The 22440-nt window shown below is 31.1% G+C and overlaps 2 protein-coding genes across 3 annotated transcripts in view; one reads left to right on the top strand and one right to left on the bottom strand.

Annotated features, from left to right (window-relative positions):
- LOC145329534 (uncharacterized) overlaps window positions 1–11945 on the top strand; it is a 47762-nt gene extending 35817 nt beyond the window's left edge. Inside the window, exons 7-19 of the mRNA XM_080173783.1 lie at window positions 705–782; window positions 1851–1924; window positions 2207–2219; window positions 2536–2619; window positions 3309–3478; window positions 3682–3768; window positions 4851–4997; window positions 5211–5276; window positions 7182–7252; window positions 7617–7691; window positions 9466–9530; window positions 11113–11220; window positions 11533–11945. Of these exons, the coding sequence (XP_080029909.1) occupies window positions 705–782; window positions 1851–1924; window positions 2207–2219; window positions 2536–2619; window positions 3309–3478; window positions 3682–3768; window positions 4851–4997; window positions 5211–5276; window positions 7182–7252; window positions 7617–7691; window positions 9466–9530; window positions 11113–11220; window positions 11533–11611 (1117 nt within the window). The 3' untranslated portion in view covers window positions 11612–11945. The remainder of the gene's footprint in view (window positions 1–704; window positions 783–1850; window positions 1925–2206; window positions 2220–2535; window positions 2620–3308; window positions 3479–3681; window positions 3769–4850; window positions 4998–5210; window positions 5277–7181; window positions 7253–7616; window positions 7692–9465; window positions 9531–11112; window positions 11221–11532) is intronic.
- The window catches only part of EloB (transcription elongation factor elongin B), a 178932-nt gene that overhangs the window by 99624 nt on the left and 56868 nt on the right, over window positions 1–22440 (bottom strand). The window lies entirely within an intron of this gene.

Genomic DNA, 22440 nt, shown 5'->3' with positions numbered 1-22440 from the left:
CATAGAGCCCATATACTTTTAAAAAATTGTGTATATTCTCGAACTAATAGGTACCTGTAATCTGGAATAAAAATTCTATGTTTAAATATGGGCGTTTTTAAGAATATTTTCACTACTCTTATTTTAGGACGTTAAACGTCCTATTTATTTTCAAACCGTTCATAGGGATTCCTGTAATGATCTTTAAAAACTCTATAGTAATAACCAGAAACTTTTGTTTGTTGAACCTTATTTTGACCACCTAAATATTTCTCCTTATTATGTCCTAGAGTATGTCTGGTGTGAGCTAAGTAACAATTACAGATAATATAATAGAATAAGTCTGATTGTGTATACAAGTGTGAAACTAAGTAAAACATAGCAGAATATTTAAACTGTAAATGTATAAGAACAATCATTGAGAGATACTTTCAAAGTCGAGAATGAGCACATTTTTTAAAAATTATTTTGTTTCCTACATTTTAGTAGGTAAACCTTAAAATATTCCTAAAACTTTAGAAAAAAATGGATGTACAGAGTATATAATATACTGTTCAGAATGGATCCCTTAATATTCATGTCAACTAATAATTAAACAAAACAATCCACAACAGTGACAAAAAGTTTGAATTACATACCGTCAGCCAGTCAAATCTTGCAATTTTGCTAGAAAACTTTGCAACACATTGCTGCGCTACCTATGACCCTAATTGTGCTTATTTTAGATTCCGAGTAATACCTCATAACAGTCTGAATGCTGAGATGACTGCCTTGGGCTCTCCTCATGAAGAAGTTGTCATTGTGTAAAGTTATATTTTCAACATTCAAATAATTTTCTACTTACCGCATAGTGAAGATGTAGTGCAGTACATAACAATAGAAATTCAACTGTTTGAATGAATAAAAAAAAAATTTCTTCAATATGTGCTCACTTTTTAACAATTAATGTGGTCGTATTAATCCTAAAATGGTTTACTATTGGTCCAATTAAGAGAATAATCATCTAGACTTTCTATATTTATTTAACAGAAGATACATCGCATTACGTTCTTACATATACACTTTGTTCACAATGCCTTCGAAGGTGCTTTGACTTTAGTGTCAGAACCTAAATTGGGACATATTGCATTTCATTGCCCTAGGTTAGGTAACTTCATTTCACTTTTCAATAAAATCTAAAATGCAGCGGTTTTTGAGAAAATTAGATTTAAAAATTTCAAGTTCAATTTTCACCCACTAGGAGTTACCGCATAATCATGACAAGAAAAGCAAATATTATTTATTTAAACTTTTGAACAACTTTGCTTTTATAAAGTTCTTCATAAAACCACTCCTGAAGTGAGTTAGTCAATGGCCATTTTTATCAATTGCTTTGCTAAGGTCACGGAAATTTAGCCTTAAATAAATCATATATAGAGAGGTTTTATGACTGACTTTATAAAAGCAAAGTTGTTTAAAATTTTAAATAAATAATCTTTGCTTTTCTTGTCATGATTATGCGGTAACTCCTAGTGGGTGAAAATTGAACTTGAAATTTTTAAATCTAATTTTCTCAAAAACCGCTGCATTTTAGATTTTATTGAAAAGTGAAATGAAGTTACCTAACCTAGGGTAATGAAATGCACTATGTCCCAATTTAGGTTCTGACACTAAAGTCAAAGCACCTTCGAAGGCATTGTGTGTTGCAATGTAAAATTGTCAAAATTTATAAAAATAACCTTCCATTTGAATTAAAATGACACAACTTAAATTTCCAAATTTTAAAATTTGCCGCTCAAATATACCAATCACTGCTACCCTTTGCTAAAATGATATCCAACAATACGCTTGTAATATTACAAGGAGACACGTGATTGGTTGATTTAATTAAGGTGTGATGAGTCTAATAGACTAATGAGTTTGCTTACTGATCAACTCTCTGTTGGAAGAACTTTTAAACCTTTAGGTTATTTTTATACATTAAACTATACAATTATTATTAGATATTGATAAAGGGATGGGAATCAGCTGTTTTAAGTATTTTATAGTTATAGGAGAAATTATAAATTTTCTTTTTTTCTTTTTTTTCTTAATTATTTTAAAGTAATTTTAATAAGAGAAGGGTATCTCCTTACCTCAAAATAATTATTTGATCTAAAACAACAAAAACTTACCAACATCCTCCCCCTCCACAAGTATGAAAAATAGTTTCTTTAAGTTTCAGATGTATAATAATAATAAAAACTAGGAAAAACCGGCAGGTTCCAATTTTATGTTTTACATATTTTAATCTCAAAACAATTAATTCATCTTAAAATGTTTACATTTTATTATTTTTTTTTATTGAAAATATTTTATCAGTAAAACTTTTACCTATTATCCACTTTTATAAAAAACTTATTTTTTTCTATTTTAAATTTCAAAATGTAAAATCTCATCTTTAGTATTTGATTCGTCATTGCAAAATATCAAATATAAACTTTCATAAAATAAAAATAATTACTATCTCAAAAAGCAGAGAGAATTAAATTGTGGCTTTGTATTTTTCTTTTTTATAAATTGTAATGTGTTGGTTAGAACTGGTATGCTTGCAGCTGCCAGAGCCAGAGACTCTCTCCTGTCCAGGATGGAGGCAAGGAGAAGATTAGTTAAGATGAGCAGGTCAGGAATATATTTCTGTAATTTTTGTAGCTTTGACATTAGCACAGTGTTTGATAACGCTGCTTACCCAGTAAGGGTGAGGTCCTCATCACTTGGTTTGTTCGTCTAATGACTCGTCCATTTCAACTAGAACTTGTTGCTTTAACACCACCCTGAGGCAAAAGGCAACACATATAAGGCAACAAACCAATAGAATGATAGCACTCTCTATGAAAGTCCTAACTTTGAATGTTAAAGATTTTTACCTGTTGCGTGAAAAATCTTAATGTCCAACAACGAATATAAAAGCAATAAGTTTAATTTTTAAATCCCTAAAGCCTATCCAAGACAAAAGTATATAAAGATGTATCATCTATCACCTCGTCGCCGGGGAGGTGATAGGTTCGAATCTAGGGCCGACACCGCGTCATAACTAAACACGTTAAAATGATTCCTACTGCTGCTATGTTAGGTGGGCGACATAAATATTAAGAGTAGGGACAATGCCTTGGCCTATAAACAGGCGCAACTCACTACCATGCACAGTTAGGATTTCTCAGACAAAGGTCATGCAATCAAAGGGTTGGTTGTCAGATGGATGTTACTTAACCTAATATCCTTGGGTGTTAGAGTATTACGAGGTAATGGTAGTTAATCATTTATAAGTTTCACTTATTTATTTTGTTTACTATTAAATGTGTCTTTTATAGGAAGAGAAAGAAAACGACAACAGAAGCACCCACAACAAAAAGCACAACAAAATCCACAACTACAACTAGGAAAACAACAACCACTAGAAGAACCACAACCACAGCTAGATCTACTATTAGGACACCTACAATAAAGACAAAACAAACACCTTCCACAACATTAAATGCAGGGATAAGGGATGGTAAAAGAAATATAATTCTATTAGATAAAAACTTATTTGATGAAACCTATTAATACATGATATTATTGAAAAAAAAACACTTAATTTTCTAAAAAAAATTGTAAAAAAACTGCTAGATCAATCCTACCAAACACTTTAAAAAACGAAAATTTAGAATAATAAAATCCATTACCATTCTGATACTGGTGTAGATGGAGTGTTAATAGATGATTATGAGCAATATAGTTATTATGATTATAACAATTATGATCAGTTTGCTGGAGAATATTTTGATTCAGGTATAATACAACTATTTCAAGATGCGTTTAAGATCTACAAGTTATTAGGTCTTTTGAATAAAAGGTAAGAATTCTGTCTGTGTGTATAGAAAGATTTATCTAACCATTGGACCGATAGGGTTCTTCTTCACAGTAAAGCAGCTTTTAAAGGTCATCTAGTTGAAATAAGTTGAAATAATTCTTAATTTTAATTTCTTGATAGTTCAAAAAAGTTAAACTAGAAATTAAAAATTTTCTTTACAAAATCTTATTTAATTATTTTTTAGAAATATATTTAAACCATAGAAATGATTTTATTAAAAGCTTTTGAAATCGCTGCACTTACTCAACTCACTTAACTGACCACCAATCATCAAAAAATAATTGAAAAAGAAAATACTTTTATTACATCATAATATGATTAGTTTGGTTTTTCCTTGTAATATTTGAAGTTTCTTTCCTTATCTTACATATTATTATTTTAATGTGGCGAAATGTCGACCAATTGTTGGTCATCTGTCTTTAAAGTCCTCTTGACGTCTACCATTCCGAAGCTACTCTATATTTACTTTGTCTGTCGTAATGCTATTGGGAGGATATGACTTTCGTGGCTGCTATTCCGTCAGTTTATCAGCCATGCCACAAAAATATAAATATTAAAATATATAAAACTATCAAAGGTGTCGTGATTTTTATATAAAGGGAGCTTTCGCAGAATTCCGTAAAGGTTGAGTTTTAAGACTTTAAAATAGGAGTAAAAATTCAAAAGGTTCCAGGACAAACGTCGGAGTGGACAAACGCAGGAGTGCTAAAATATTAATTTAATCCCGTTTTACTTATAGGTTAGTTTAATATTAAAAACATGTCCCTAGTCTACCAAAAAAAGTGTCAGGAGAAAATAAAAGGAAAATGTTTAGGAAAAAAAGTTTGTCTCAAATGATTCAAAATTGACTAATTTGGCGAGAAAACGGATTTCTGCGAAAGCAACCTCCCCTTTTTTAAAACTTACCATCTGCTTTTAAATCACTTTGTTTGTATTAACATCCACAACACTTTTTTGCTTCGCTACTTTTGTATGTTGGCATCCTTGTTTTTTTTTATAGATCTACCTGAATTACTTGACGACTATGTAAGATCTGAAAAGGAGGAAATATCCAACCCGTGTGTTTATACTCCTTGGGACCCGTGGAGTTCTTGTTCTACTCAGTGTGGTAGTGGGACTATGGATAGAAATAGATCACTAGTTAGAGGTACACTACTTTTTTTATTTAGATAGATAGATAGCTGATTTTAATTTTATCATTGTGATTTAAATATGAGAATGCAGTATATAATTAGCTTGGCCCGTTGGTCTTTCAGTAATGGTACAAAAATATGAAAATTAAATATATGTGCAAGATTTGTGATTTTATTTTCTATAAATCTATTTTTAATTTATAAATAATTAAACAAAAATTGTATAGGTGACGTAGAGGAATGTTCTTTTCTGAATCAGACTACCTCGTGCTTTGAAAGTAACTGTCCTTTAGGTAATTTTTAAATTATTACCTTATTCAAAATACTTATTTAAAAAGAAATCTTTTTTTTTAATTTGGGTGAATTAAGGCAAAAGGAAAAGCTTTAGAGATCTTTATTTAATTATTATATAATATTGATAGGATGTCGGTGTTTTTGTGTATCGATAACCGCTGAACTGATTTAGTTTGCTGCCTAAAGATTTCGGTTTGTTTTTGGGTATGGCTTGATATATCCTCCCCAGAGAAAGACACCCTCAAGAAAAAGTGCCCTGCACCGCCAAGCTATTATTATAACTGTAGTTTAAGTTGTTTTTAAGGTGTCACTGGAAGCTTATGTGGTGGTGCAAACAATAGTTCTCACTAATGAAATAGTTTTATTTCACGACCCCAACCTGATATTAAAGCATTAAAAACTGAATTCACTTATCCTATTGTACAACAATGCAACCTGTATTATATATTATTATATAAGTGGCCTTTTATACTTTTTTAAGGAAAAGTTAAGCCAATAAAAGTTTCTAAAACAATTGAATCATTGTTTTAGATAAAAGTGTAAACTCAAAACAGCAAATGATCTTGATTTTACAGAAGCAAATAAATTTTGAAAAGTATCTGTGAAAAAACAAAATAAAGCAACGTTCAAATATCAAACAAAGTGATATAAACTCTTTATAAAAAAAGAAAAGTTTCATACGGTGAATGCTTTTTAAAACGTATAACCGTTTAATACTTCATTTTTACTATTGTTCGTTTTGCTGATTTAAATTAATAGTATATAAATCTTTTAGTATGACATAAGTTTGCTAAAATGCATGAACACCAAGACAAAGTGTGTAATGATTTGCAGACAAGAATATAATCAAGTTTTGCACTTTACTCTTCTCCAGAGAGAGAGGGGACATTAGAATGTAAATCTTACTTTGTAAATTTTATAAAGTTTTCCAATTCGTTAACTTTAAAATTTTGACACTTTTATTAGATCATGATTGGTTGCTTTTAACCAGTAGTTTCAAAACTTTTCAACCAAAATGGGTAATTTTGTCCATTGTCTTATCCCTTTAGATTCCTGACTATTTTCTCTTGTGTCAACTAACTTTAAGTAAACTTTTCTATTCATTATCTAAATTCTTAAAATTTGCAGCTAATTTAATCCCACCCCCCCCCCCCCCCCCCGCCAAACCTTAAATTGATATGATAGTGAGAGAGAGAGAGAGAGAGAGAGAGAGAGAGCATGAATGAAATAGGTGTGTAATTGCGACTAAACAGATATAGCATTACAGACAAAATCATTTATAGATTATATTCTCTATCAAAAATATAGTTTTTATATCTAGTCTTATTATCTAACTCTTTTATTATGTCTAAAGTACACTAATTAATCAGTAGACAAATGTAAATATGTAATGTCTGTTATTTAAAAAAAAAATACTTGAATAAAGATACATTTTTAAAAGACAGATTTAAACATCATTAAGTTAGTCATACATAAGTCTTTTTTTCTGGACTACTTACTAAGATACGATGGCTGAAAAAGGGGGTTTAATGCAGGGATGATTATATTACACAAGATACTGTCCATTTTTCTTTGTAATTCTTAAGAATAAGATTAACATCAACTTTTTGAGTATTTACATAAAGTGAAAATCATTCTGTTCTTTTGAAAAGTAAGGCTTTTCTACGATTCTACGATGCACCATTTTGTTTAATTTTGTATTTTACTTTCCAAATAATCCATCTGTTTTTAAAAATATTTTTATTTATTGGCCTTATATAATTAGTCATATCAACTTAATATAGTAGCAAAGCTTTAGGTACCTGACCAGTATAATTTACAGTCCAATTTCTACTCCCTGTCTGCTTCGAACTATCTTCAATGTGCATTATTTTGTTAACAACCACTAATTAAAACTATTTTAGATCGAAATATAATAGTGAAAGAACGAGCATTCCTACTACCTATTCGTTTAGCCCCAGCTAGAGGGGATAAGGCAGGATTCATCTACTTTAAATTTCCAAACAAATCAGACGGACAGACGTGACGAATGATCGTCATCAACTATGAAGCAACAGCAGCACAAATGTATAAAATTTAACATTCATATAAATTAATTTAATAGAGCATATCTAACTTAATAAGGATATATATTTTAATCATTGTTTACAGAGATTAATAGCTTATAACATTGTGCCTCAGCATCAATTTGTTGTAAACTTTAGCATTTAAAAAATATTTGGACAAATTTTATTTCCAGAACTTTATCAAAAACAGGAATTAAAAACAAAAGGGGGGGGGGTATTAAAAATGCATTTTCATTTGAATAAAGTTAAAGTAAAGAATCCACGTAATGTTAGGGATACGAGGTGAGAAGCAACCTGAAAAACTTCACAGTGGAAACTGTTGTCACACTCTACTGCACCAATTTTAAGGTATTCCAACTTACAGCCATTTTAATTAAACTAAACCTCTCGATGGTATTTTTTCTAAATAAAGTTTTTTGTAATCTAAAGCCTTTATTATACCTTCTGATATTGTCATATTATTTTTTTTATATCGCATATAGGCTACAAAAGAACTTTTTAAAAGTAACATTTTTTTGTGCTCCGTAAGGTAAGTAAAAGTTATATGAGGTCCGTAAGGATAGGATCCCATTGGGTTAGATCCCTCTGTAAGAATTTGAAATTTAAAAATAATGGATAGGGTTATCAAAACATCCCAAAAAATAAGACATACATTTAAACTCCAGGGTAAGGGGACAAAGAAGCCCCAAACCCTTTGCTCAAGAGATTTTAAAATACGCTTTTCGTCCCTAACACCCCCCCCCCTTCCCTCCGACCAAAATGATATGCACGCCTTTGCAAACTGGTTTCTTTGTCCATAATTCGTGTACAAAGGAATTGTGAATGTTTGTGACATATTTTTGCAGCCAATATCTCAGCTGGATTTGCGTCACGGTTATGGGATGTGGTAATTTTTTTCTTCTTCTTAAACTAGAGTATAACATAATTGATTTTTTTCGTAACTTTAGGTCAGGTTAGTTATTTTCTTTTATGATAAAATTTTTATTTTAGAATAATAGAGGAGTCAGTTTTTGGTTTAAGGGATTATACAAATCATTTTAAAGAAAACATAAAAAGAAAACAATTTTGTAACCTAAACCAATCTAAATGAGATTTCACAGTAAAAAAGTACGTTTTATTATACAAATTTGAAAATAAAGGATTGTTTGGTTTGTATGACTCACTTTCTGTTTTCATCTTTGTATTTTCTTTTGTTCAAAATCTAAAAGTGTAAATGTGAGACGCACACACGCATACAGACAGTCAGAGGGACAGCCTTTTACTTTTATTAAATGATTTACCAATCCGTTCATCTTATGTGTCTATCCGTATGACTTGCACAACTTTTTTGATATAAATATTTGTAAATCTGGTTTAAAACATATTTTTAAAAATAAAATTGCAATTTCATTGCAAATAGAATGGATTTACGTATTTTGGATTGAATGCATAAATTTTTTTTTAAATTGTAAATTAAAACAAAAAATGCACCCTGTGGGCGAAGCCCCACTGAAAAAAATCCCCCCCCCCCCAACTAATTTTTTTTTAGAAATCACGAAGGAACGATTATATATAAATTAGGGGACTTCCCAATTCCTCTTGGGGCGAAGCCCCTAGAGGCTAGGGTCGATAGATAATAAATAGCCCTTTTTGTATATATTTGAAATTTCGAGAAAAAATGGGTAACGTACTTTACAAAATCTTGTAGATTACCAAAGATTTATCCTATGATTTGGTATACCATTTCATTTTGAAGTAGATACTGTATGTATTACTAGCGGCTACGCCCCTAGAGGCCTCTAGTGGCACTTTAAATGTTTTTGTTTGTTAAAGTTAATTTTTTTATGTACGATACCACCTTATTTGACGTTGAAGTCTCCCCTAAATTTTGAAAAATTTCGATTTTTTTGTCATTTCTCCTGGGAGAGTGGTGGTACCCTCCCCCAAAATAGTTATAAACCTTCCCGGGACTTATGATAAGCTACCCTGTTAAGGAGAACCCGATCGGTTCAGCGGTTAGCGAGATCCTTCGGTACACACAGACAGACAGACAAACATCCTGTTACTTTAGTATAAGGATATAAGATAGTTGTACATAACACTTTAGAATATGTAGCAAAATTATTCTATATTTATATTGTAGCTGGTGTACAGTTCCCCCGCCTGTTCCCTACATCCAGATCTGGAAAGCTTGACTGCTGGAAACAGGTTAGTATAACTTTTTAATTTATTATCTCATTGTTTAAAAGTATAATGGTCAGTTTTGTCAGTCTTACTACAAGACCGATTAGTTTTACATTTTAGGGAAGACTCGCTTAGTTCCAAGGATGATTTTAGTTCTAAATTAAAGCTTGAGATTATTTCCCCCTCTCCTTAATCCTTTAGTCTCTGGATGGTAGGAGCGAAGCTTTCGAACGGATCCAATTTTTTAACCTTGTTATAGATATTTGGACACGTACTCTCTATATTAATGGCAAGCATCTGATATAATTACAATTTTAGGTGTACAATTTTTAAAGTCTTCAGTTATGACGTGCTTTTTGCCGAGATTTGAACCTAAGGGCCAAATTTAAGATATATCAAGTTAATTCTTTTTTAAGGGATTTTTGAAATTGATGTCTTCACAAAAAAATCTTGAATAATATCGGAGAAAAAAATCACATTTCTTTTATTGTTTTAACGACTACTGGCAGATTTAATGGTTGAGTTGCTAACGGAAGGACAGACAAAGTGATTAATAGAGAAGCCTTGCTTAAAAATTGTGATAAAATTCTAACTTTATATAAGAAAAGATAATTATGAATAATGAATATAAGTTTTTAGTTAAATTTTGTGAGTGTCTGTGTTCACGGAAATATCAAATTAATTACAAAGGGGAAGAGAAATAAACTTTATTTAAAAATAGAAAAAAAATTGTTAAAAGTACAGAGATATAAATAAATTTAATACATTTTTCATTTGCAAATTTAAGCACGAGTTCTATTATGCAATCATTATAATCCTGAATCAAAAAGAAACGTACATATTTGGATTGCTTTGGTCTTTAAACAGATGATAATTCAGTACCATAAAATTTTGTGTAATTTATATTATCAAAATAAATATATGGTCATTATCGTAAAAGATGACCATGATTTAAGTCAACTTGCAAGTAAAAATCAGTTTTCTAAAATGTTTAAATTTTCAACTCATACACCTATCCATGTATGTATGCAATATTGTAAGTTATGATGAAAGCAAAGTTTGGATAGGAAGATAAAAATATTTGACACTTGACCCGGAAAACCAACAAAGCTTGGGTTAATCAGTTCTGACTATACTGTATACAATTTTAACTACTACTAGCGGCTTCGCCCCTAGCATCTAGAAGCTTCGTATTTGAAAGGAAGGGACGGACAGAAAAATTGCCTAAAACCATCCTAATAGATCATTTAAAATCGAGAACACGTTTGGTTGAGTAGTTATCAAAATCTGAAGCTACAGATAAAAACCTTACTTTTTAGAATACTTATTGGTTGTACCCATTGTCTTGGCTAATTCTTTCAAAAATAATTTTGATTTGGAAATTCTGTAAGAGAACTGTCAAGGACTCTGATTATGTTTACTTATTAAATTTAATATTCAATATAATGAATCATTGCAAATTTGTTGCCCTTTTCTTTTAAATCAACCAAACTATTTAGTTTAAGTTTGTTGTAATATTTTCGTTCTAAGTTTATGTTATTAAAATCATATTTCAAGCGGGAAGGATATAAAGTATAAAGTTTATACTTTTTATCCAATTTTGTAGGGTGTGCGCTGATTGTACGAACAAAGCTGCCAGCAAGGGTGCTGCGGGGTGTGTGGGTGCAGGTGTACAGGATATGGTCACCTCCTTTAGGATGATGCTTAACCCAAGGTAAGGTTCTAGCGCTTGGTACAAAATAAGCCTAACGTTTGAATTTAGCTAAAATACCTACATCTGTAGGCTAAAGTAAGATACAAAAAATAACTTACTTCATTATTTATAATTGGATTTTTATACCCGGATTTTTGAAAAAAATACCTAAAATTTTATATATTTATAACAAACAACGTTCAACAGCAAAGTTATTTTTAGTGATTTATTTGATATAATAAATGATTATAGCTCTGCTAGATTTTGAAGAAAATTTCCCTGAACTAATTATTGATTGACTAAAATTTGCTTTATATTTTTAAATTTTGTAAGGTGCTATGGAACCTGGAGAAAGTTGGACCAGGACTCTGAATGCAAATGTGAACAAGATCATACTTTTATTTATGTTTAATATTATTCATTATAAAAAAGTAACAGGAGTTCTGTCTGTATGTCTTAAAATCTGTTGCGTGTGTATAACTTAGAATCTCACTAACCGATGTGGTTCTCCTTTACATGGATCCTTTTTTAGAGGTTAAGGTAAGGATTATAATTATTTTGATTAGGGTAATGTTTAATATATTTACATTTAGATTTCAATCAATTTTACATGAGAAATGTCATACTTTTTCATCAAATGATAGTGATTATGTAGTACAAACAATTAAATATTTATTTTCCAGTAAACTATATCATACAATGATTATCCATATTGTTAAACAAATAAACATCATTTTCTTCAAATCATTTGAATTTTTTCATTTTCATTTCATATATTTTTGCAGAGATACAGGTAAAGTACAATAGCTGTGAGTGAAATGTTTGTATGTGGATGTTAACACCCTATTTCTTTTTTAACCTCTTTACATATCTCTATGCACGCTACTGAATAGTTTATATAGAAAATTTATTCTACCCCTCCTCCCCCCTCCCCAACTTTGCTTAACAAAATTATTACTAGACCAGAGTGATATCATTTGATAAAAGTTTGAAGAATGTTACTTGTCCAACACAATCCTTATTCAACCTTTCCTCGGTAGTTTCCCTCATATTGCATCTGGACCACAAACCATTCTTTATAAAATATTGCATTATTGATGATTATTTTAGGTTAGATTAGGTTAAGTAAAGGTTAGAAGGACCCTGCAGGGATATGTCCTCGCAGTGGCTAGAAATGATTTTTATATGTTTGAGAAAATGAAAGCATATTTTCTCCTGCACAATTTTAAGCTATTATAAACTGGCAGGATGACTTAATTTTGTTTGTGTGTGTGTGTGTGGGGGGGGGGGGGTGGTGAGGGAGTGCTATGTATAGTTACTTTACCCAACCATTTATGTATTTTTTCCTTTTCTTAAGAGAAGAAAATAAAAAGTTAACCATAGAATAGTTGAAAAGCCACACATATATGATATGTATATAATGTTTATGAATAATAGATATGATACAAGAAATACTTGATATATATATTGGCATATTCCCTTATCTGTAACAATCAACCATATTCAGATACATTCTAGAGCACTAGCGTCACATTAGCTACATTTCTTTAACTTTATTGTCCTTGTCTTATTTATCAAAATTCTTTATGAAAATTATTTGGGGCAAAGCTACTCTATGTTTTATATGACGGACAGTTTGTGTTAAATGATCTTCTCATTCCAGGGATCTTTAGGGATAAGACAATGGACGATACACTCAATAATACTCAAACAACCCCAATGATAATAAACAAATTACCCATTCTGTAGATAAAAACTTTTTAAATGTTTAGACACTGCTAGTTTGAACCAACAAATCAAGATTTAATAAAAGTTTTTACGACCAAGAATGTGAAAAACTGAGATAGCTGGATGTCCAGGAAGGTATTCTAAAATCCCACCAACACAACGATGAATCTTCCCTGAATAAAACAATCTAATCAAACCAGCTATTTCTGATATTTTTTTTGCTTTAGATTTTTGCTTAATCCATTATGATTTGAGAATGAAAATTCATAAAAATTAGTACATAATATGTCACTGTTTTACAAAGGCACAATAGTTTTCTATGAACTAATAAATATCTATTATTACATCTAATGTGTATACAACAAGCAAACCAGACAATTTTCTATTAGATAGATTATCATAATACATTACTCAACCAATATGCCAATACATACTTTTATTAAAAGATATGCGACCAAAGGAATTTATACATCAAATTATTTATAGAATTTTAATAAGTAACATACGTATCATTTTATCTCTTAATATGCACGCAATGAGTAAAATTAGTAAACAATAAACATCTTTTAAAACAATATTAAAATTGTATATTGAAAGTAAGGTTACATGCTTAAGTTTAAAAAATATTTTAAAGCTGTTAAAAGGAAGCTTCTAATAAGTTCAACGTGAAAAAATCATTGGAGGCAGGGATAAAGAAATATGAGAAAGGAAATATAAATAAATAAACCTCCAAATAAGGATACAGATTAACTCCATTCCTTATGTACGTAAATTAAAATTATTGATGGAAAGTTTTGACACTGTTTCTTTGTGCTAACCAACCATGTTTCAACTTCCCCCTTAAAGTTTTCTACCTAGCAAAAGGGGGAAAAAGTTCAATTGTCCCCTTTCTCTCTAAAATTGAAGGGGAGCTAGAATTTCCTAACAATTAGGCGAGGCTGCTGTCAATGACACTTCACAGTCAGGTCCTACAACCCAGGATAACTATAGGGAGCCAAATATCTTCTTTTCTATTCTAAGGAATTTCCCCTACCCTGCCTATCAATGTCGCGCATATGACATAGCAGCAGCATTTTTAACGTTTTTAGTTGAGTAGGTATTCGAACTCATTATCTCTACGACAACGAGCGGATGCGCTACGTGTTAATAGGCCACGGTCGTTAGTAAGGGGAACTTAGATAATTTATATTCATGATAAGAACGAGGAATGTAATCAATTCTACTGTTAGCTGCAATAAGCGAAAAATGTACAAAATCTTTTGATTTTAAATCGTCTTGCATTGACAGGTAAATGTGAAATGAATGAAGACACAATAATGTGATTGTATTGGATATAATACAAGAATACAGATACAGTATATAATCTATAATACAAAGTAGCTTGATGTCTGTCCGTCTGTCCGTCTGACCGTCTGTCCGTCTGTCTGTCCGTCTGTCTGTCTGTCCCTTAAGATCTCGGTAACCACTGAACCGATCGGATTCTACTCTTCAGGGAATATACCTACTGGTCCTGTGGTGGTTTTAGGCTATTTTCTTGGGGGGTGGGACACCCCCAACCCCCCCCAAAAATAAAAAAATCCAACCCCCCAAATTTTTTTTTTTACATTTTTTGTAAAATCTCAGTAACTGCTTATCAAATTGGGCTCTACCCTTCTGGGAATATACCTACTGGTCCTCTGGTGGTTTTAAGCTATTTTCTTGGGAGGTGGGACACTCCAACCCCCCAAAAAATAAAAAATCCCCACTTCCAAAATGTTTTTTTTTTAAATTTTTTTAAACAAAAACCAGTAATTGGGGTGGGGGAACCCCACTGCAACATGGGGCAAAGCCCCCATGAATCCCCCCCCCCCAAAAAAAAAAAATCAAAATATATTTTTTTTAATTTTAATTTTTGGGTATGCGAACAACCTCGGTCTAATTTTTACGAATTGAAATTTTTTTGTATACATCAAACAACCTGGGTTTAATTTGTACAAATTAAAATTTTTCTGCATAAAGCGCACAACCTGGGTTTAATTTTATCACAGAGTAATTAAACAAAGAATATTTTTTTGAATATTTCTATTAAGACTATTTAGGGTTGACTTCCCAAAACTATATAGGGCGAAGCCCCTAGAGGCTAGGGGCGAAGCCGCTAGTATCAGAAATAGAGGAATAATTAGAATTAGTTAAAGCTGAACCTTCTATTTACTGTATGCTAAATAGTGCAAAAATTAAAACATCGATTTCAAATCAAAGAGAATATAATTTATTTCTAATCTATAATGTGTTATGTTTTCAAATGACTCAAAATCAAAAAACTCTTTTTTCCACATATACCTATATCTTTAATCTAATATCTGTAATGTAATTTAAATAGATAAAAATCTTTCTTGAAAGATACAAAAGGAAATATCAGATTTTTTATGAAATACATTTATCCTGTTATACAATATGTATATCTATATTGAGGTAATTTATCTAGTTAACAATCATGTTCTATTAACCAATATAACATATCTCTTTACAACTAGTCAATCTCATCAGACAAAAGTAACAGATTTTTAGTAGCAAAGCTACTCTGTCAGTCTGTCTGTCGTTCTGTCCTCCCTTCTGTAATTCTACCTTCTTTTTGGTTCTCTTTCAACTAAACTACCTTCACTAATGTCAAGATAATATCAAAATTAACCCTGACACACATTTTTCTCTTTTTCTTAATAAACCAAGCTAATTTTTCTTAACAAACCAAGCTAATTTTTCTTAATAAACCAAGCAAATTTTTCTTAACAAACCAAGCAAATTTTTCAAGTTTTCCGCAAAATTAATCAAATTGTGCTTGATTTGAAACTAAGGAGTTTTTAGTGACTTGAGTATTTTTAAAGATCTCCAAAATTATTAGGTAATCTTAATATCTTTATTTGTTGATTTTTTAAGTTGAGTGTCTAAGCGTTTCAACTACTAACTGTAATCAACAGAAGAGGTACTATGTGTATTAACATTAAGGATCTACATCATTATAGGCCATTGTCTTATCCCTTCAGATACCTGCATTCCATTTGTTTCTTGTAATAAAAAATATTAGATTATTATGGGAAAAAAAGGAATGTTTTGAAACTTTAATACATTGCTTTAAGGAAATGGGTCTGTGCTATAATTGTTTTATGTACAGACATCTATGAATTTATGGCATATGCATAGAAAGAACCACTATATACTACATACAATAAAATAGATAATTAATTAGACTTTCTTCGAGTAAACATAGCAAGGTCCCGTCTTACATACAGCTATTTATGAGATATATTATAATATTTAAACCATTTTTCTAAGTAAGCATCCAATACTATTTCTATGTAATAACATTTATCAAATGTATTGCAGATTGACTGAAGATTGGAGAAAATTGCTGAATAAGTGTAACTTGCAGACTAATTTAACCCTTAACAGTCGGGCCCCTTGCCGCACCTTAATCAGTCGGGGGGGGGGGGGGGGCCGGGGGGGGCGTTCAACGCCCCCCCTCATTTTCTCAGTTCCTATTAGAGCTAGAGGGCTAAAATTTTTTGTGCAAGTCCCCTGTGTTATGGTGAATTTCCGACCTTAAGTAAGTCAAGGTCAATTTCCGCTTCCTTCACCCTTTTATTTAACAACCTTTGTTTTTAGGTCCTTTTTTACTTAAAAATTTCAAACGGCTGTAATTTTTTATTTTTAAAGCTAGAAGAAAATTTTTGTTGCAGAAAATGTTTATTTTATTTAAATTTTATATTTGAAATATCAAAACATAAGTTTCAGCGGCCGCAGCTGTACTTGGCAGCTGCCAGCCGCCGCAGTCGGCGGTCGGCGGGAAAACGGCGGCGGATCTTTATGAAATTTTAAAACAATGTAGACATGTAAGAAAAGCTTAAGTATAAAATTTGAAGTCTCTAAGTCAAAAATTGCGGCCACAGGAGCATTTTAAAGATTTCTGGAGACCTGGAGGATCAGGACCTGCAGGATCATACCTGGAACCTGAAATTGACTTGAACACCTGTATTTAATATGAGAATGTACTACTAGAGGATATTTTAGTATTTTGGTAAGATAAAATGCTTTGTTTAAATCAAAAACAAATTTTTGTTCTTTACCTGGATGACCCTGCCAGGTTTGCTGGCATCCTGTGCCCGCCAGGATGGAGATATTCAAAAAATTCTAACTCTCAGTTATGTGTCATACCCATACTTAAAAAGTCAAGCAGTTTGGGCTCTTTATCTTTCACACACAGAAAATGAGATAGAAAAAACCGGATGGGGGGGGCGTTCAACGCCCCCCCCCCCCCCCCCGACCGTTAAGGGTTAAAAAAAACTACAAGAATATGGCTGCCATTGTTTAACCTACTGAGCGGAGAAAATGCAGTTTATATTTTCTATTTGACTAAATTAAAATGACTACAGTTGCGATTATTTACTTTCTATCAGCTCCATATTTTCAAACATGGTACTGTGATAATAATAACGGCTCAATACAGTCGCAACTTCGAAGGCTTTACGAAACAGTTAGAAAAGATATTTAACAATTAATGATGAAAATAGTGAATTATTTAGGGACATAAGCTCAAGGCTTCAGTTTCCATTATATAAATATGACTCTATAATACCGATCAATTGTACACACACACAGAGCTGCTTAACCAGACTAAAGAAGCTCAAAAACACACACACTCACTCAAAACACACTTACTCACACACAAACACACGCACACACATACCCTCGTCCACCAGACCATAAAATAACCACTTTGCTAATTACAATTGTGCATATGCTTATATTTATTATTATGATGATTATGATTAAGATAAATATTTCTTATTTTCCTTATCCATATTGTACATAGTCTACATCTATATAAAGTTAAGTTTAAATTTATGTTTCTTCATAGTTTCATTAGCAGTATAGTATGTATACACAAAAGCAGTATTCGGACGCGATACACATCATGCTGAATCTTCTTTTTTTCCAACATTTTGTTTGAACCACCTATGACACTATAAGTATTATTATCTCATTACAATAATGACAATTACATCATTTTTATTCAACTTTCATCATTTCAACACTCTTACAAACTCACAAATGTAATTTATTCGTAAACTTTGTCCATATAAATATAAATTCAATTGAGCTACTTTAGAGTTAGGTTGAATTTGATTTAATTTAACATAAAATTAGATAAATGTTTTAAGCAATTGCACTGCATATGTAGCAGTTGTGGGACTTATAACCAAGCGCTCAATCATACAAAAAAAATCATTTCAAAAATTCAAATAATTATTTAAGATTAAATTATATGAACAAAACATATATACCAAGGTATAACCAGCAAGCTAAATAAATCTAAAATAAGGGAGTGGGGGGGGGGCAGTTGTGAAGGTCGTCAATTTTACTCAGTGTTGGTCCCAAACAACAGATAAAAATACGTAAAGGTTTTGTGATTTATTTCTTCGAATTAATTTCTTGTTGTCATAAGTTGCATATATCCATCCCTATACTTATTTTTAGTACCAAAGCTCTTCTGTGACCAACTTTATTCGCCTGTAAGCCAATAAGGCTATAGGCTATACTCAGCTGCTTTTTTAGATATCTTGTAATTTTTTTGGCAATTGAACAAATGTTTTATAACACACTTTTTCTGACTGTCTATTCAAACAAGTTTTGTAAGGTATTGGAATCATATTTCATATTATTAGCATTTAATTTTCTAGCGAATTTTTTAAATTTCATATCTAATTTGTCCTTTATAAAATCTGTGTCTGGAGAAATGTTAAAATCTTGTGCAAGTACCATTACCCACACAAGGATAAGGCACAATTATTACATCATTTTGAATAATTGAACTAACGCTATAAAAAGTCCACTCAAGTCCCGACCTCAACTGCATAATAACCAATAACGTTAAAAATAGTTTATATTGCTTTATAAAAAGTGTATTAAAAGTAGGGATAATGCCTTGGCTTCAAAACAGGTGCAAAACACTACTAATCAAAGTATGCAAAGAGTTGGTTGTCTGTTTAAACTTAAACATTTACCTAAAAAATTTAGAAAATTTCCAATAAAGTTTAATTTCATACATGAAATATATTTGAAATGAAATATTTATTTTATGACACACATAGTAAAATAGACATACATATAGACATGACATAAGTAATCAGCAGTAAAATTGCTCATGATTAACTAATTGCAGTATAATAACAAGGTTAATAATATCCACATAAGACATTATATTCTTCTCTGTACAATATATCCATCCCTTTCCTGGAAGCTATGTAGTCTCTTTCATAATTACATCTTTACTTTTTTATGTTCACAAGTTACTGCAGTGGGATGGGGGTCTGTGGGGAGACAGGCAAATATCCTTAGGCTTGTTTTCGACCCCCCCCCCCTCTTCAAAATACTTTAAAAACAAAAATAGTTACTTCTTAAGGGTTACTGTTGTAAGTACGCCCAAGCTTTTTTTTGTGAGGGAGAGGGAATCTCAATTTAGGAACCAATTATTTAACTTATTGGGGCGAATCACTCCCTCCATCCCCCCCCCATTTGATTTTTAACTGATTTGAAAAAAAATTTTTGGTTTTGAACCTTGGCAAGGAAGTCAATTTTCATAACTTGAACAAAGACCAATAGGACAGTCCCCTAATTATAGATTAGCTACACTGAGAAATTAGAAAGAGGTTAATAAAACAGGTTAAATCTTGCAATACAGGATGATGCCTGTAAAAATGTGGCAGAAGTTATTGTCTCCCTCGGGACAGATTCATTTCTGACTCAGGAATTTTTACATGTAATACTCTTACTTACAAAGTTTAGCTTTTATTAATCTTTTTTAACTCTTTTTCCTTCGTCTAAGTAGGGTTTTGGGCTTTCAACATATTCATTTAGCAGCGGTTATGCCCCTAAGTAAAGTAAAATCTTTTTGATGGATTGTTTTTTAGGAAAGATTTCTCTTGGGAGGGTATAGGTTCCCTCCCCAAAAATAGTTATAAACTTTCCATGAACATATATAAAGGTACCCTGTAAAGGTAAACCACAGACAGACAGACTCACATCCTATATGAAAATTGTTTAAAATAAAAAAAATATGTTTTTGAAATAGTGAATTTTTAGATGGTCTGAAATATTTTAAGTAACCTACTAAACTCATATGGCTACTAGATGACTGGAATTCTTAATGAATAAAACAATGGACAATAAATAATATACATCCCCAAAGAAGAGAAACAAAATATCCCCTTCTGTAGATTAAAATCATCAATGAAAAAATTTGGAAACTAACAATCATAATTCAACCAATGTACCCACAGATTTTGAACCAAGAACATAATTTTAAAACTTTAGATGCCAGTGTAATTTACTTCCATTGTCCCTCCCACACTGCTAGCAGCTTCTTTTTTACAGCCGGTAGTCTTGATCTCCCAGATTTAATTTTTAAAAAATTGTGTGTTGTTGTTGTTTCAACTATTAATTGTATACTGCAAGAATAATTTGTTTGTCCAAGTGTCCCAAACAAAACTAATAAATTATATTTTCTTAAACATAAATCTGATGCAATCTGATTCTCTTTAGCATTATGCTGCATTTATTTGCTAATTCTACTTTTGCTACAAAAGTAATTCTTAGTTGCATAATAGGACCAAAAAGTTTAATAATGGAATAGATACGGTCATACCATGCAAAAATACAGTAAAAAAACATAAAAAAAATTAGCCTGTTTAATATATTTATAAACTAATTTCAATATATTATAATGGAAAAGGGTTTTCATAAGAAAGAGAAGGAGGATGAAATATTTAAGTTTGAAAAGAAATCTTGGGTATAATCTCTTTTGTACCATCGCACCTTATGGGGCAATTCTTCGTATTTTTCACAGTAGCTTTTCTACTAATTTTAGGCCCTGCAGTTACCTAACCCTGTTGGGCAATCACCTAACCCAATATAACCTAACCTAACCTAAAATAACCTATAAAAAGCCATTTTAAAAATCCGACGAATCGCCCCTTATGGGGCGATGTTACGAAAGGGACTATTCCCGAAATCTCTTAAAAATATGGTACAATAATACAAAAGTTATATTCTCAATAATAATGAAGCCTTCCATTATTAGATCTGTAATTACGGACATTCTCAGAAAAAAAACAAAACTGTTAGTTGATGCTTTCCCTAAAAGTGCTTATCGAGCAAACCAACTTCCTTTGTTTTCTTTAATAAATTGAAAATACCTCTTATTTTTGTGGTTTGTTTTTTCCTATGCTTAACTTCCATGCATAAACCCTTTACATAATATAACCTAACCTAATCTGAAATAGAAATAGAAATTGAAATAAGGTGGTTAGGTTTTTTTGTGCTCAACAAGGCATTTTCAGAGATATTTAAAACTTTTTAGTTAAATTCAAGTTAATATAATTAAAGGCATGGCTTAATTCTTATGACATATACCATTTCGCTAGGGGCGCAGCAGCATACAAAAGTATTACATTATTGGAAACCTTGGTCTAATAATGTATCAATGTTCCAGTCTGATAGCCACAAAAATGGTTAAGATACATAATATATTATAAATATATACGTAGCGGTAGATGTATGCATTTTGATTTAGAACGTGGTAACTTTTTGTCCTTTGACATGAATTTTCACGTATTTTTATATCCATCTCTTGTTTAGGGGTTTTCTTTCCCAATTTTCCTCTCATCTCCCTCATTTGTATGACGCCACATGGCTGATTTGTGAGACACTTTGTCCAGCTACAAAGTAGTTGCTTTAAATTAGCTACAATAAACCCACTTCCAACTGTATAAATGTGGAAATGGGACAGTTAAAGAAAAATAATATTTTGCAAATCCATGAATAGGATATTGAAATATTGATGTTTCTACACTTATTTCCTGTTTCTGTACAGTTTATAGTACATTGCACTATGTAATTTTTATAAAGAATTTGTAATAATTTACGAACAAATTTATGTAAATTGTAAAAGTCTTTTTTGGTATGTTTGCTAGCTTCTCATGACTCTTTTAAATTTTTTTTGTTCATTTGCATTCTTTTAATTCTCTTTTACCTCCAAAACTGCCCCAAAAATATCTTATTGCAGACCTTTTCCATGAAGTCTGAAGGGACATGATGCCTTTTCTTCATCCCATAGCTGCGGCTGCCATACATGGATAAATTTTCTCAAAATACAATCAACCTTTTTATTAAAAATGCATGTAGCATTTTATATATTTTTCCCTTCTTTTTATTATATGTTACATGTTTTAGATAAATCCACTTTCATTAAATTAAGATTAATCATTTTACATTACTTGGTGGGAACAAAATTAGGTGTGTTTTTTGTTCTAAAACAAAAAATCTGCCCTGAAAAGCGAAATCTACTTTAAAAACTCCCTCACAAAAATCACTAATGTTAAGTAATGCATACATTTAACACAATAATGTGTATGGTCTTTTAATCAAATAATCATTAAAAAATTTTTAAAAAGTAATGAAATGTACAATTGTTGGAATAAA

This window comes from Acartia tonsa, chromosome 1 (genome assembly GCF_053477335.1).
Source record: "Acartia tonsa isolate MP-2025a chromosome 1, ASM5347733v1, whole genome shotgun sequence".
In the NCBI taxonomy this organism is placed as follows: domain Eukaryota; kingdom Metazoa; phylum Arthropoda; class Copepoda; order Calanoida; family Acartiidae; genus Acartia; species Acartia tonsa.
The sequence above is the reverse complement of the archived record's forward strand: the minus strand, read 5'-3'. Positions and strand labels throughout refer to the sequence as shown.